At 47.4% G+C, this 15,703-nt stretch overlaps 1 protein-coding gene across 1 annotated transcript in view; it reads left to right on the plus strand.

The window, feature by feature from the left end:
• Positions 1-10,032, plus strand: part of LOC135057157 (NACHT, LRR and PYD domains-containing protein 3-like) — a 277,987-nt gene extending 267,955 nt beyond the window's left edge. The window contains exon 13 of the mRNA XM_063963056.1: positions 7,806-10,032. Coding sequence (XP_063819126.1) covers positions 7,806-7,968 — 163 coding nt within the window. The 3' untranslated portion in view covers positions 7,969-10,032. The remainder of the gene's footprint in view (positions 1-7,805) is intronic.
• The last annotated feature ends 5,671 nt before the right edge of the window (positions 10,033-15,703 follow it).

The following is a 15,703-nucleotide window of genomic DNA, read 5'->3' on the forward strand; positions in this document are numbered from 1 at the left end:
AGATGGAGAACCTAGTATGTATATATATATATATATATATATATATATATATATGTATATATAGAGATATATATATTAAAGATGCTGTCTTAAGAGATATATATTTATAAAACATGCCCAAAGAGACATGAGTCTACTGGGTCCTAGAGACAAAGCTATGTCGTTTTCTGCTTGACGTGTCCTGTAGAATATGCAATAGACAGATGATGACGACTTAAGAGGCATATGGAAGGCTGAGGATTGTGTGGAGAAGGGTTCTCAGACCTGGTCTCCACAGCTATAGCTGGTAATTCTGATATTTTGCCTTATATTCCTGCACAGCCTAGGGAAAGCACAACATTATCAAATGTTGCCTTTCGAACAAAGAAACAAGAAAGTCAGTGGTGCGTCCTTTCTTGCCAGAGGCGGGGGCAGAGGAAAGAAGCTGCACAGCTAGTTTCCAGGAACAGAAGTCCTCCCCGGCCTCTACAAAATCCACCGCATGTCGCTGGGGCTCCACAGGCGGAGCTAGGCCTGGTGGGGGCACGCCTTCGTAAGTTCAGACACAAGTGGGTTAGATCCCTGGGCAATAGATATTGTGTCTCAGGGATATAAGCTGGACTTTGAGGAGATGCCCCCTCACCGACGGCCCTGCCGGCTTCCCCCCATGAGGGAAACAGTGTTAACTGCAATTCACAAATTGTATCTTCAACAGGTGGTGGTCAAGGTTCCCCTCCTTCAACAAGGAAGGGGTTATTATTCAACCATGTTGTAGTCCCGAAACCAGACGGTTCGGTCAGACCCATATTGAATTTAAAATCCCTGAACATATACCTGAAAAGGTTCAAGTTCAAGATGGAATCGCTAAGAGCGGTCATTGCAAGCCTGAAAGGGGGAGATTTTATGGTGACTCTGGACATAAAGGATGCATACCTTCATGTCCCCATTTATCCACCTCATCAGGCTTACCTCAGAATTGCGGTACGGGATTGTCATTGCCAATTTCAGACGTTGCCGTTTGGTCTCTCCACGGCCCCGAGAATATTCACCAAGGTAATGGCGGAAATGATGGTGCTCCTGCGGAAGCAAGGTGTCACTATTATAACGTACTTGGATGATCTCCTCATAAAAGCGAGATCAAGAGAGCAGTTGCTGAACAGCGTATCACTTTCTCTGGAAGTGTAACGGAAACACGGCTGGATTCTATATATTCCAAAGTCACAGTTGGGTCCTACAGCTCATCTGCCTCTCCTACGCATGATCCTAGACACAGACCAGAAAAGGGTTTATCTCCCGATAGAGAGAGCTCAGGAGCTCGTAACACTGGTCAGGAATCTATTAAAACCAAAACAGGTGTCAGTGCATCACTACACTCGAGTCCTGGGAAGGATGGTGACATCATACGAGGCCATTCCCTTCGGCAGGTTCCATGCGAGGACCTTCCAATGGGACTTACTGGACAAGTGGTCCGGATCACATCTTCAGATGCATCGGTTAATCACCCTATCCCCCAGGGCCAGGGTGTCTCTCCTGTGGTGGCTGCAGAGTGCTCACCTTCTCGAAGGTCGCAGATTCGGCATTCAGGACTGGGTCCTGGTGACCACGGATGCAAGCCTACGAGGGTGGGGGCAGTCACACAGGGAAGAAATTTCCAAGGGCTGTGGTCAAGTCAGGAGACTTGCCTTCACATCAACATCCTGGAACTAAGGGCCATATACAACGCCCTACGTCAAGCGGAGTCCCTGCTTAGCGACCAACCGGTTCTGATCCAGTCAGACAACATCACCGCAGTGACTCATGTAAACTGCCAAGGCGGCACAAGGAGCAGGGTTGCGATGGTTTAAGCCACCAGAATTCTTAGCTGGGCGGAGAATCACGTAAGCGCACTGTCAGTGGTTTTCATTCCGGGAGTAGACAACTGGGAAGCAGACTTCCTCAGCAGGCACGACCTCCACCCGGGAGAGTGGGGACTTCATCAAGAAGTCTTCACGCAGATTGCAAGTCGGTGGGAACTGCCACAGGTGGACATGATGGCATCCCGCCTCAACAAGAAGCTGCAGAGATATTGCGCCAGGTCAAGAGACCCTCAGGCGATAACTGTGGAAGCACTGGTGACACTGTGGGTGTTCCCATCGGTCTATGTATTTCCTCCTCTTCCTCTCATTCCCAAAATGCTGAGAATCATAAGGAAATGAGAAGTGAGAACAATACTCATTGTTCCGGATTGGCCAAGAAGGACTTGGTATCCAGATCTGCAAGAAATGCTCACAGAGGACCCGTGGCCTCTGCCTCTAGGACAGGACTTGTGCAACAGGGGCCCTGTCTGTTCCAAGACTTACCGCGGCTGCATTTGACGGCATGGCGGTTGAACGCCGGATCCTAGCAGAAAAAGGCATTCCGGATGAGGTAATTCCTACGCTGATAGAGGCTAGGAAGGATGTGATGGCTCAACATCATCACCGTATATGGCGAAAATATGTGGCTTGGTGTGAGGCCAGGAATGCCCCAATGGAGGAATTCCAGCTCTGCCTTTTCCTTCACTTCCTACAGTCGGGAGTGACTTTGGGCTTTAAATTGGGTTCCATTAAGGTTCAGATTTCGGCCTTATCCATTTTCTTTCAAAAAGAACTGGCTTCTCTGCCTGAAGTTCAGACTTTTGTAAAGGGAGTGCTGCATGTTCAGCCCCCTTTTGTGTCTCCAGTGGCACCTTGGGATCTTAACGTGGTGTTGAGTTTCCTGAAATCACACTGGTTTGAACCACTCAAAACGATGGAAGTAAAATATCTCACGTGGAAGGTGGTCATGCTATTAGCCTTGGCTTCGGCTAGGCGTGTGTCAGAATTGGCGGCTTTGTCACATAAAAGCCCTTATCTGGTTTCCATGCGGATAGAGCAGAATTGCGGACCGCCCACAATTTCTGCTGAAAGTGGTTTCATCCTTTCATATAAACCAACCTATTGTGGTGCCTGTGGCTACTACTGACTTGGAGGATTCCGAGTCACTTTATGTAGTCGGGGCTTTGAAGGTTTATGTAGCCAGAACGGCTAAGGTCAGGAAAACAGAACCTTTGTTTATCCTGTATGCTTCCAACAAGCTTGGGGCGCCTGCTTCAAAGCAAACTATTGCTCGCTGGATCTGTAACACGATTCAGCAGGCTCATTCTGCGGCTGGGTTGCCGCTGCCTAAATCAGTTAAGGCCCATTCCACAAGGAAGGTGGGCTCTTCTTGGGCGGCTGCCCGAGGGGTCTCGGCATTACAGCTTTGCCGAGCAGCTACTTGGTCAGGTTCAAACACCTTTGCAAAGTTCTACAAATTTGATACCCTGGCTGAGGAGGACCTTGTGTTTGCTCATTCGGTGCTGCAGAGTCATCCGCACTCTTCCGCCCATTTTGGAGCTTTGGTATAATCCCCATGGTCCTTACGGAGTCCCCAGCATCCACTAGGACGTTAGAGAAAATAAGATTTTACTTACCGGTAAATCTTTTTCTCGTAGTCCGTAGTGGATGCTGGGCGCCCGTCCCAAGTGCGGACTTCTTCTGCAATACTTGTACATAGTTATTGCTTAAATAAGGGTTATGTTATGGTTGCATCAGGGTTGATCTGATGCTCAGTTGTTGTTCATATTGTTAACTGGGTAAGTTTATCACGAGTTATACGGTGTGATTGGTGTGACTGGTATGAGTCTTACCCTGGATTCCAAAATCCTTTCCTTGTACTATCAGCTTTCCGGGCACAGTTTCTCTAACTAAGGTCTGGAGGAGGGACATAGAGGGAGGAGCCAGAACACACCAGAATCCAAATTCTTTCTTAAAGTGCCCTGTCTCCTGCGGAGCTCGTCTATTCCCCATGGTCCTTACGGAGTCCCCAGCATCCAGTACGGACTACGAGATATAGATTTACCGGTAACTAAAATCTTATTTTTACCAAGTCCCTGGATTATAACTTTTACGAAGAGGACCGATCTACCCTGGATTCTTTGTAAGTATAATTTATTTACAGGTACCCCTGGATTCCACTGGACCAGAGGATCGAGTGCTTCGTGTCAAAATAGGTAAGTATGTGAGTGTGTAAGGGTGCATACACACGGTGAGATTCGGACTTATCCGATTCTCACCGTACGACAGGGGGCCGTGTCGGCACTTAGCCAGTATCGCAAGCACATAATGAGTGTACTTGCGATGCTGGCTATGTGCGATTTTGGCTAAGTGTCAATCCTGACTATCTCTTCTATAGAGATAGTCAGGATTGACTTGCCTGCACAGCCTATTTTTTCGGCCGATGCCGACCGCGTGGGGCCGCGCATCGGCATCGGATCGGGATCGCAAGGTGACTGTCACCTTGCGATCTGCACTATCTTTTCTTCCGATTCTGACTATATAGTCAGAATCGGAAGAAAAAATCGTACCGTGTGTACACACCTTAAGTGTGCATGTATGTTTAATAAAATTTTACTTTCACGGTGTGTGTGTTTTGTTTTTATTTGGGTATTTTTTTGTAGTAGAACTACAGGTAGCAGTGGGCCTGTTTCCCCCCGCATGCTGGTACTTGTGGTTCTCCAGTACCAGCTTACAGGGGAGACTTGCTGGGACTTGTAGTACTGCTACAAAAAACAATATCCTTTTTTTGCACAAAAGGCTATCAGCCTCCCACCCGCCGCCCTTGGATGGGGGACCAGCGGCGGGCTTCACCCATGGTCTTTGGGTGGCTGGAGGGGGGACCCCTTGATTTAAGGGGTCCCCACTCCTCCAGGGTACCCCAGCCAGTGGTGACTAGTTGGGAATTTAATGCCAGGGATGCAGGGACCAATATAAAAGTGTCCCCCGGCTGTGGCACTCTCTCTCTGACTAGTGGAGCCCGGTGCTGGTGTTAAAAATACGGGGACCCCTAAGTTTTTTTTCCCCCATATTTTTTGCACCAGGACCAGGCGCAGAGCCCGTGCTGGTTGTTTAAATATGGGGGAACCAGAGTCATTTTTCCCCCTGTATTTTTACAACCAGGACCGGCTCAAAGAGCCCAAGGCTGGTTATGCTTAGGAGGGTGGACCCCACGCAATTTTTTTTTCAATTTTAACACTTTCATCACTTCTCATAATATACACAATTAAGCCCTGCACGGATCTCACAGATCTGGCCGGGATTCATTGTGTTAAGTCCGGCAGTGTTTTACTAATCACTCCTGTAAAACACTGCCAGACATTACGAATGACATCGGCATCGGAAAAAACGAAAATACAGAATACAACAGCATAGTAAATGAGTCGTAAAAAAAACCAAAAGTTGCAAGTTCACACATTCGATGTCATTCGTGTTTAATCTCCCTCCAAATCCCGTCAATTACGAATCTTAGTAAATATACCCCCAGATGTTAAAATGTTAATTTATGAATCATATCATTAATAAGTTTAGTTTATATCATTTATATTTGTGTAGTGAATCATTAAAGAATGCTCTGCTAAAGATAGATATAGGGAGGAATTCAATTAATTGTGGTATTTTTTTCACACAAACAAAATGGAGGTTTTTTGGTCATTATTCGGCAATTCAATTACCTCTCCCCATTTATTCACGTTTCAAAATATCTCTTTTCGCATTAAAATACAGGGATCCAGGAACTTATCCCAGATCCCTGCAGACGGAAAAAAAAAGGCCCTAAACCGACCTTGGGTAATAAATTGCAGGCATTTTTCGTCCATTTTTGAATCCCTTTCGCCCATGTCTTTTCGCTTTATTTTTTCGAATTGGCATGACCGAAAACTCGTGAAAACATCAGCGAATTCGCCAAAACACGTGGATCAGCAGCAAATTTGCCTCTTAGCAACTAGGGGTTATTTGCTCGCCCCTTTTGTATTTATATGCCAGCCCAGAGCCCCCTCATATTACTTTCCCTTTCGGAAATGTCATCCTGCCGAATGTCTCTGGTCAGTCTCCTGTCTGGAAGAGCTTCCTATAGTTTTCTCTTCCATTGTCACTACATGTCCCCACCACTGCAGTCTGCAGTGATTTTGAGGTCTATTTACTAAGCCTTGGACGGATATAAAGTACCAGCCAATCAGCTCCTAACTGACGTGTCACAGGCTGGGTTTGAAAAATGATAATTAGGAGCTGCTTGGCTGGTACTTTGGGCGTCATTCCGAGTTGATCGTAGCTGTGCTAAATTTAGCACAACTACGATCATCTTCCCAGACATGCGGGGTGACGCCCAGAACAGGGCTAGCCCGCCCCAAAATGTCTGGTCACCCCCTCCCCCCGCACAAGTACAAAAGCATCGCACAGCTGACCTCCCACCTGTCCACGACCTGTATCGGTCCAGAGCCAAAAAAAGGGCGACTAGGATAGTCAATGATCCACCTCACCCGGGCTACGGCGAGCTCAACCTGGTGCCACCAGGAAAAAGATACAGGGCCATTCCCACCAGAACCAATAGAAGCCTCAAAAGCTTCTTTCCTCAAGCAGTCCACCTGCTGAACTCCGAGTTGACTGTCCAGTTGCTCTACTCCGATCTTCTGATTGTAGCGAACACAGGGGGTCATTCTGACCCGATCGCTCACTGCAGTTTATGGCAACACAGCAATCAGGTTGGAACCGCTCATGCACCGGCACTGCAGTGCGCCGGCGCATGCCGGACGGCCAAAGGGCGTCGTTCCCTAGCGATCGCCTCTTCCTGATTGACAGGCAGAGGCGGTCGCTGGACGGGAGGGGGCGGCACGGCGGCATTTGGACGCCATTATGGGGGCGCAGTCCGGCCAACGCAGGCGTGGCCGGACTGTGCAAGCGGCAGGCTGCAGTGGCTGCATGACGTCACACGCAGCCCCTGCGATCAGGGGCAGTGACAATCAACTCCCGGCCAGCCGCAGGAGCTGCGCTGGCCAGGAGTTACTCCACAAGTACAAAAGCATCGCCGCTGTGCAATGCTTGTGTACTTGTGTGGGTGGGGGGGGGGGACTGACATGCGGGGCGGACTAGCCCTGTGCTAGGCATCTCCCCTGCATGTCTGGGAAGATCCAGCTGCGATCAACTCGGAATGACCCCCACTGTGTACTCTTACTTAGCTGTATACTGCATATATTCCCCCTCCCTATCCCCCCCTCTTGTCTACGTCTTCCCCCCTGTTTGCTGCACTGTAAACTGAAATCAAATTCCTAGTATATGCAAGCATACCTAGCCCATAAAGCTGATTCTGATTGCAAACATTTACAAGGAAAAACCAACCTGGTTTTGCCTTGTAAATGATTGCTACTTGAAATATATGGGCAATCTTGGCCAAAATTCTGGACCTTGGTCATCTCAGCCCCTATAACATTTCCCCCCTGGAGTCCAGGCAGAGGTGTCTTGAACTCTGGAGGAATCCCAGTCAGGGAGTGGGCTGGACTTTATCCGCAGTAAGGAGGGGGTGAATGTGTGTGTGTGTGTGTGTGTGTGTGTGTGTGGGGGGGGGGGGGACATTTGGCTGCCCCTGCTCTAAGGAAACATTCTTTGGCCACAAACAACAACTCCAAGAACCGTGGATTAATATTTACTTACATTAAGACGTCTCAAGTTTATATCTCTATAGATTTGTACAATTTTGAACACATTTATATTTACAACCGTCAAAATCAGAAACTCCCCCATCAAAATCAGAAACTTCCCCATCAAAATCAGAAACTCCCGTGCGAAGGACGGGTAGAACAGCTAGTATACAGTAAATCAAGAACATTTTCACTGGCACATAACTATAGCTTAATAGCTGATATACACAGCACACCAACAATTATATCTACTGTACTCTGAGTGTGAGGCTGGAAATTATAAGAAATGACCTAATCCAGATCCCTCTTCTTTTATCAGGTTACAGTTCTGCCGTCTGACCTCCTCCTGCTGTGATGATCTCCACTCTGTTCTTACAACAAACCGCTCTCTGACAAGACTGGACGTATCAAACAATGATCTGGAGGACTCTAGAATTAAACTTCGGGAGTGTGTGAGGCCTCCTCTGCAGCTTCTGGTGTAAGATTATTGAGTTACATCCACAAGATTGTGTTATTTTCAAAAGTGCCTTAGCATTGAATGGGGATGATTCAGAGTTGCTCACAAGTCGGCCACACTGGGATCTCAGAGATAATGATGGGTCTCAGCCTGTACTCAGAGATGGGCACCTCTGTGGTTACACCACACGCATCCATCTGTCTGTGAGAGCAGCCGCCATTACTATCAGCGCACATTCCCACCAGCACTATCCTCAGTGCAAGACACAGATCTCTGTGTACACCCACCTCTAAATTGCTGCAATTCCCCCTATATGCTCATGATGCCCCCACATTCATGAGACATGATTCGCCCTTAGTTCTGCTGCTCAGCATGGACAGACGCATGATGCACAAGTGTTGCTCTAAGTCACCCCAATGTGATTTCTGATTTACCTGCATCTATACATAAAGCATACCTCCCAACATTACCAACCTTTAAAGAGACACCCGCCCGAAAAGGGGGCGTGGACTATGAGAAAGGGGGCATGGCTCGTGTGAGGATACTGGGTTCACAATCACTCAGTCATGGTGGTAGATGAAAAACCAACAGTGGTTTATTGAACAGAATGGGTTATAAACAGCTCAGCACACTTCTGTGATCCAATTCGACACGACAATTCCCTCCTGGAACTCCCGGCAGAACATTACTTCTTAGCCAGTGTCCTGTCACTCTCTGACCTTCTCTGCCAGATCTCTCACCTCCCCTGTTTGCTATTATCAAAACCTTTGTCTTTCCTACAATAAGGCGACACCCCCAGAACAGTTTCAGATCAAACCTACTTTCACATGTCCAGGCATGTCCCTTAGGTCACAATAGATGTTAACTAAAGTAACCTTACTTAGTGAATCTGATTGTGTGGCCTGGAATCCATTGTGTGGGGAAGAATGAGGGTGTTGTATGGCCTGACATCTGAGACTGGCTGTATCTACCCAACAGCAAACACACAGGTTATCTGATCAGTCACATGGGGGAAACATTATTTTACAAACTATAACAGAATAACCAATACATTCATATATATACATCGAAAACATAACTGTACCCTTGTAACAATAACATCATACAATATAATACAATATTGCCTAACATATAAATAATAACATATTGGCAATTGGTGAAGTCCATGTGTAGGACCAGGGCTAGGAAAGTAACCATGTGTCTTTTACCACTGTGCGACACGACGTGCCGGCTGTGTCATCACGTGTCGTCACAGCTCGCAATCATTTTTGTCACTGAGGGGGCATGCCCAGCACTCTGTGAGCTGGTGGCATGCCTTCTCTCTCTCTGTCTGCACTGAATAAATGCTGTGCGCATGCATCTATTCTCCGCTGCTCTGCTAAGCAGAGCAGCCAGTGCAGGAGCCTCCCAACTGCGCCCCCCCCCCCCCCACCGCGGGACACTGCGGCCTGTGGGTGGGACAGTGGGACAGTTCAAAAAAAACGTGACTATCCTGTGAAAATTGGGACAGTTGGGAGGTATGCATAAGGGGTCTGGTTCATAGTTCTACGCTAAGTGTCTATCAGTAAGCTGTGTGTGTGTCACTGTCATAATGCACACACGCAGCGATAGAATTGTAATTACGGTCGCAGTGAGGATTCATTGGCAACTGACTAACAGGAAGCAGCCATTTTGTTGGAGGTAATGGGGAGTGGCAGCAAAAACGCGGCATATCCAGGTGATTTTTGAGGTGAGTAACAGCCGACAACTGTGATCCATTACACAGAAATCACCTCTCCAGCGTCTCAGTTGTGGCGGCATTTCTGAGTAACCACAGACATACTCAGGAAGTCAATGATCTCCGGATCTGCGTTGATGATGTAAATGTGTATACAGGAGCGGGCAGCTGTGAGGGCTCCGGGGGGCATCTCAATACAAATCCCGGAGGCTGTTACATTATTATATTTACACTCATCCTCTGAGAGACAAATCACGTCTGTGGTAACATTAGTGTACAGCTATGAATCAGACACAGATGTGAACAAGCCTGTGTGAAACGTACATCATCGGTTAACCAGACGTACACTGGGGGTAATTCCAAGTTGATCGCAGCAGGAAATTTTTTAGCAATTGGGCAAAACCATGTGCACTGCAGGGGGAGTCAGATATAACATTTGCAGAGAGAGTTAGATTTGGGTGGGTTATTTTGTTTCTGTGCAGGGTAAATACTGGCTGCTTTATTTTTACACTGCAATTTAGATTGCAGATTGAACTCGCCACACCCAAATTTATCTCTCTCTGCACATGTTATATCTGCCCCCCCTGCAGTGCACATGGTTTTGCCCAACTGCTAAAAACTTTACTGCTGCGATCAACTCAGAATCACCCCCACTGTTTCCGGGGGTGTGGAATTTCAACCCAACCCGGCGTCTGGACATGTGAGCAGCTCCCTGCTCAAAGCTGTGGACCTATGAATGGCTTAACACGCATGCTTCTCTAAGTTTCAGAGCGGCTCTCTCATCTGCGGGATGCTTCCCACCACCTCTGCTCTGTGTTTAACACAACAGGGGAGGGGGAGAGTTTCTTCGGGGACAGCAGAGGTGGCACACACTACTTTCTTCCGTCCCGGCGCTGGCGTTACCCTGCTCTCTTCGATCCCATTCACTGCCTACAGGCACATGGGATGACAGTAGAAAGGGGAATTAGCCCTTAAGTGTCGGGACTCTTTTCCTCTATTAGATTCATTTATACATGGTTGCTATCAAATATATTATATGCAATAACAGTGACATTTTCCATTCATTTTCCTGTTCTCAATTGAACCTGTATGAATTTATTATGCCACATTGTTTCAAAGTTTGGAGTTGTTGAGAATTAAAGATGTACTTATATATTGTTACACCAGACAAACTGAGTTCAAAGTGTTAATTTTTACCATATGGTGCACTATTCAACTGTTAGGCGCCGAGGGTCCGCTCGTCAGTGCGGCCCGGCGCCTAGCAACTAGGGACGCCGCATGCGGACAGCCGCCGGCTCCCTAGCAACGCTAGACGCCGGGCGCACGGAGCCGCACAGACCTTAGCAACGGGGACGCCACTGTCGGACCACGTTCCCCGTTGCTGGGTCTAAGTTAATCACCTCACTGGTTCCTGGCCATGCAGCATGCAGCTGCACGGCATGTTGTAATTAGCCCTGTCTGGCACCTGATTGGAGGGCTTCCATTTAAAAGCACTCTCAGGACTTCTCACAGACGCCGGTTATAGCTTCCTGTTTGCTGTGTCAGTTGCAGAGAGTTTTCCAGTCCTGTTCTATCCGGTCGTTCCTGTCCTCAGTGGTCCAGTACTCGGAAGTTGTCATCTTTTCCTGGAGTCCAGACCGAGCACCTTTAACATCCTGTGGTGTTCGTGAGTCGCGGCTTAGCCGTGTGTTGCGGCTTGACCGCTTACTAATTATCATTTGGTTATTTTGTGTTTCGGAGCTTTTGCGGAGGATTCCGCTCCCACAAATCCACTCTGGTATCCAGCGGTGCTGGATAGGAGTTACGGATCAGTGGATTTTTGGTTGTCCTTTTCCCTGGCGGTTTGTCCGCACATACTTCTGGTTTAAGTTAGTTAGCTTGTAGCCCCTGGCCTGGTTGCTTAGTCAGAGGGCCCCTTGTTATCACCCTGTCTCGGATTTCCCTTTGTCTCCCATTAAGACCTGAGGGGGCATAGGAGTTGGGCAGACGTAATCCGCCCTTCAAACGCGGCTGCCATGGGCTCAAGCAACCATAGTCTCGCAGGGGATTTCTGATAACACGGGCGAGACAACGGAGTTAGGGCGCCAGGGGTTACTAGGCTTTCCTGCTCCCGTAACCAGCATCCCCTTCCAGTACTCTGGCCTTTGTCATAAGATCTCCTCAGGTCAGAAGTACTGGAATCATAACATTATAACCGGCCAAACCAAAACTTAAAATTAAACAGGGTTTGATTTTTTCCCTTATTCAGTTTAGAAGGGTTTTCGGCCTCATGAATCCCACTGGTTTAGGGCCAAATCCTGCCAGCTTCTAGTTAGCCAGATTCAAGAACTTACTCAGATGGTTCAGGATCTTTACCTTCGGGTGAGGTCACAGGAAGATCTTTTACGGACTTCCCCGAGGGTCGTTCCTGAACCGAAAATGCATTTGCCTGACCGTTTTTCTGGTGATAGGAAGCAGTTTTTTAATTTTAAAGAGTCTTGTAAACTTTATTTTCGTTTAAGACCAGTCTCCTCAGGTACGGAAACTCAGCGGGTCGGAATTATTATTTCTTTACTTCAGGGGGATCCCCAGACCTGGGCTTTTGGTTTAAAAACAGAGGATCCGGCATTGTTGTCTGTAGACGCCTTTCTGGGGTCTTTAGGGCTATTGTATGATGACCCTGATAGAGAGGCATCCGCCGAGAGTCAGTTACGTGCTCTCAGACAGGGTAGGAATCCCGCAGAGATTTATTGTACGGAGTTTCGCCGTTGGTCGAACGACTGTGGATGGAATGACCCAGCCCTGCGCAGTCAGTTTCGCCTCGGCTTATCTGAGTCTATAAAAGACAGTCTCCTTCAGTATCCCGCTCCTGAGACTCTCGATAAACTCATGGAGCTTTCTATTAAGATTGATCGTCGTCTCAGAGAGCGGAGGGCTGAAAAAGGAGCACCTGTCGGGTCTACCCCTTGTGTTTTTTCCATTCCTGTGGACATAGAGGAGCCCATGCAGATGGGTCTCTCCAAGCTGTCTCCTGAAGAAAGAACCAGAAGGCAAAATTCTGGTCTTTGTTTGTACTGTGGGGGTAAAGGACATTTTGCCGTAATTGTCCGAACAAGTCGGGAAACGCCTTGACCAAGTGAATTGTGAGGGGGTTCACTTTGGTCTGCAGCTTATCTCCTCGAATAATTCCCTGTTAGTCCCAGCTAAAGTTTCCTTTGGCGGCCTCTGTTCTTCGGTGTCGGCTTTCGTTGACAGTGGAGCTGCAGGGAACTTTATGGACTTAACGTGGGCCAAGGCCTTAGGTATTCCTCAGTTAACCTTGGGTAGGCATATCACAATGCATGGTTTGGATGGGAGTCCCTTATCCAATGGGGTTATTTCCCTCTGTACACCCCCTGTTCTACTTTCGGTAGGAGCTCTTCATTCCGAAAAAATTGAATTTTTCCTTACCCATTGCCCAGCAGTTCCAGTGGTTCTGGGTCACCCTTGGCTGGCCTTTCATAATCCCATCATTGATTGGCAGTCGGGGGAGATCTCACAATGGGGTACCATCTGTAATAAGGAATGTATTACGCATTGCTGCTGTCATTCCCGCACCCATTCCTGTGGAATACCAGGATTTTGTTGATGTATTTTCCAAGGGCAATGCGGACATTTTGCCTCCCCATCGGCCTTATGATTGTGCTATTGAGCTAATTCCTGGTGCCACATTGCCAAAGGGAAGGTTATATGCTTTGTCCGGACCAGAAACTGTGGCCATGAATGAGTATGTTAAAGAGAGCTTAGGGAAAGGATTTATCAGGCCATCTAAATCCCCTTTAAGTGCAGGCTTCTTCTTTGTGGAGAAGAAAGATGGATCACTCAGACCCTGCATTGACTTTAGAGCCTTGAATAAAATCTCAGTAAAGAATACTTACCCTTTGCCGCTGATTTCTGTCCTCTTTGATCAGCTACGTTCGGCTGTGATTTTTTCTAAGATTGACCTGAGAGGAGCGTATAACCTCATCCGAATCAAGTCAGGAGATGAGTGGAAAACGGCATTCAGTACTCAATCGGGTCACTACGAGTATCTGGTTATGCCATTCGGCCTGTCTAACGCTCCGGCAGTTTTCCAGGATCTCATTAATGATGTGCTCCGTGATTTTCTTGGAAGATTCGTAGTCGTCTACTTAGACGATATCTTGATCTATTCTGACTCTATTGAACAACATGTTACCCAGGTGCGTCAGGTTCTTCAAAAATTAAGTGAAAATCACCTATATGCCAAGCTGGAGAAGTGTGAATTTCATGTCACGGAGGTATCCTTTTTAGGGTACATTATTTCCCCTCGGGGATTCTGTATGGAACCAAAGAAGCTCCAAGCCATCCTTAGTTGGGCGCAACCCACCAACTTAAAAGCAATTCAGCGCTTTTTAGGGTTTGCGAATTATTATAGAAGATTTATTCATTCTTTTTCCGACCTGGTGGCTCCCATTGTGGCACTGACTAAGAAGGGAGCGGATCCAACCAACTGGTCACGTGAAGCTGAAGTATCTTTTCAGGCCTTGAAACAAGCCTTCATCTCAGCCCCAGTCCTCAGACATCCCAACCCAGAATTGCCTTTCATTGTTGAGGTTGATGCCTCGGAGGTTGGAGTAGGGGCTATCCTGTCTCAGAAGGATCCGGACTCTCTAGTATTACATCCTTGTGCCTTTATGTCCAGGAAATTCTCTTCTGCTGAATCCAACTACGATGTTGGTAACCGGGAATTACTGGCTATTAAATGGGCTTTCGAGGAGTGGAGGCATTGGCTTGAGGGAGCAACACATACCATTTCAGTTTTGACTGATCACAAAAATCTTCAGTACATCGAATCTGCTAAACGGCTGAATGCCCGGCAGGCTCGTTGGGCTTTATTTTTTACTCGTTTCAAGTTTTTTATCACCTTCAGGCCAGGTTCCAAGAATACCAAGGCGGGTGCCCTGTCACGCAGTTTTCTTCCAGTTCATGATAACAGTCCTGTTACTCCCATTCTTCCGTCTTCAGTCATTCGGGCAGGTCTCACACAAGATTTATTCACCCAGTTAAAGCAGCTTCAACATCAAGCTCCTGGAAATACTCCTGCTGGTCGTCTTTAGGTCCCTGAGTTTTTGAGAGCAACTGTTTTGACTGAGTTTCATGATAGCAAAGTTGCCGGGCATCCGGGGATCTCTAAGACTTTGGAATTAGTCTCCCGCTCAGTATGGTGGCCTGGTCTTTCCAAAGACATTAAGGAGTTTGTTTTTTCTTGTCAAGTCTGTGCACAGCATAAAGTTCCCCGTTCCTTGCCTATCGGTCAACTTATGCCCTTAAATGTTCCTCTCAGGCCATGGTCTCATATTTCCATGGATTTTGTGGTAGACCTCCCTCTGTCAGCCGGATGCCGAGTCATATGGGTAGTAGTGGACCGTTTTAGCAAGATGGCCCATTTCATTGCTCTTCCCCGACTGCCATCTGCCCAGGGATTGGCAGTTTTGTTCCTCCGCCATGTTTTCAGACTCCATGGATTACCCACGGATATTGTTTCTGATCGGGGTCCACAATTCATTGCACAATTTTGGAAGTCTTTTTGTGCCTCATTAAAGATGAAATTGTCGTTAACGTCCGGCTACCATCCCCAATCCAACGGGCAGACTGAGCGAGTTAATCAATCATTAAAACAGTATTTGCGTTTGTACTCGGCCAAACTCCAAAATTATTGGTCCGAGTTTCTTCCTTTGGCGGAGTTTGCTTACAACAATGCCTGTCATTCCTCCACCAATGTGTCTCCATTTTTTACAGTTTTCGGTTTTCACCCCAGGGCTAATTCCTTTTTTCAACATTCCTCTGTCTCCTCGCTGACCTTGACCTCTCATCTCAGACTCATTTGGAGAAAAGTGCACCTAGCTCTCAGAAAAGCGGCATTTTGGGAGAAAAAAATTTCTGACAGGCTCCGGCGGCCTTGCACTTTTAAAGTAGGAGACAGGGTATGGTTGTCGACTCGCAACATTATACTTCGACAAACCTCAGCCAGATTGGGCCCCAAATTTATTGGACCTTTTCATAT

The sequence above is a fragment of the Pseudophryne corroboree genome, chromosome 3, assembly GCF_028390025.1.
Source record: "Pseudophryne corroboree isolate aPseCor3 chromosome 3, aPseCor3.hap2, whole genome shotgun sequence".
Classification (NCBI taxonomy): domain Eukaryota; kingdom Metazoa; phylum Chordata; class Amphibia; order Anura; family Myobatrachidae; genus Pseudophryne; species Pseudophryne corroboree.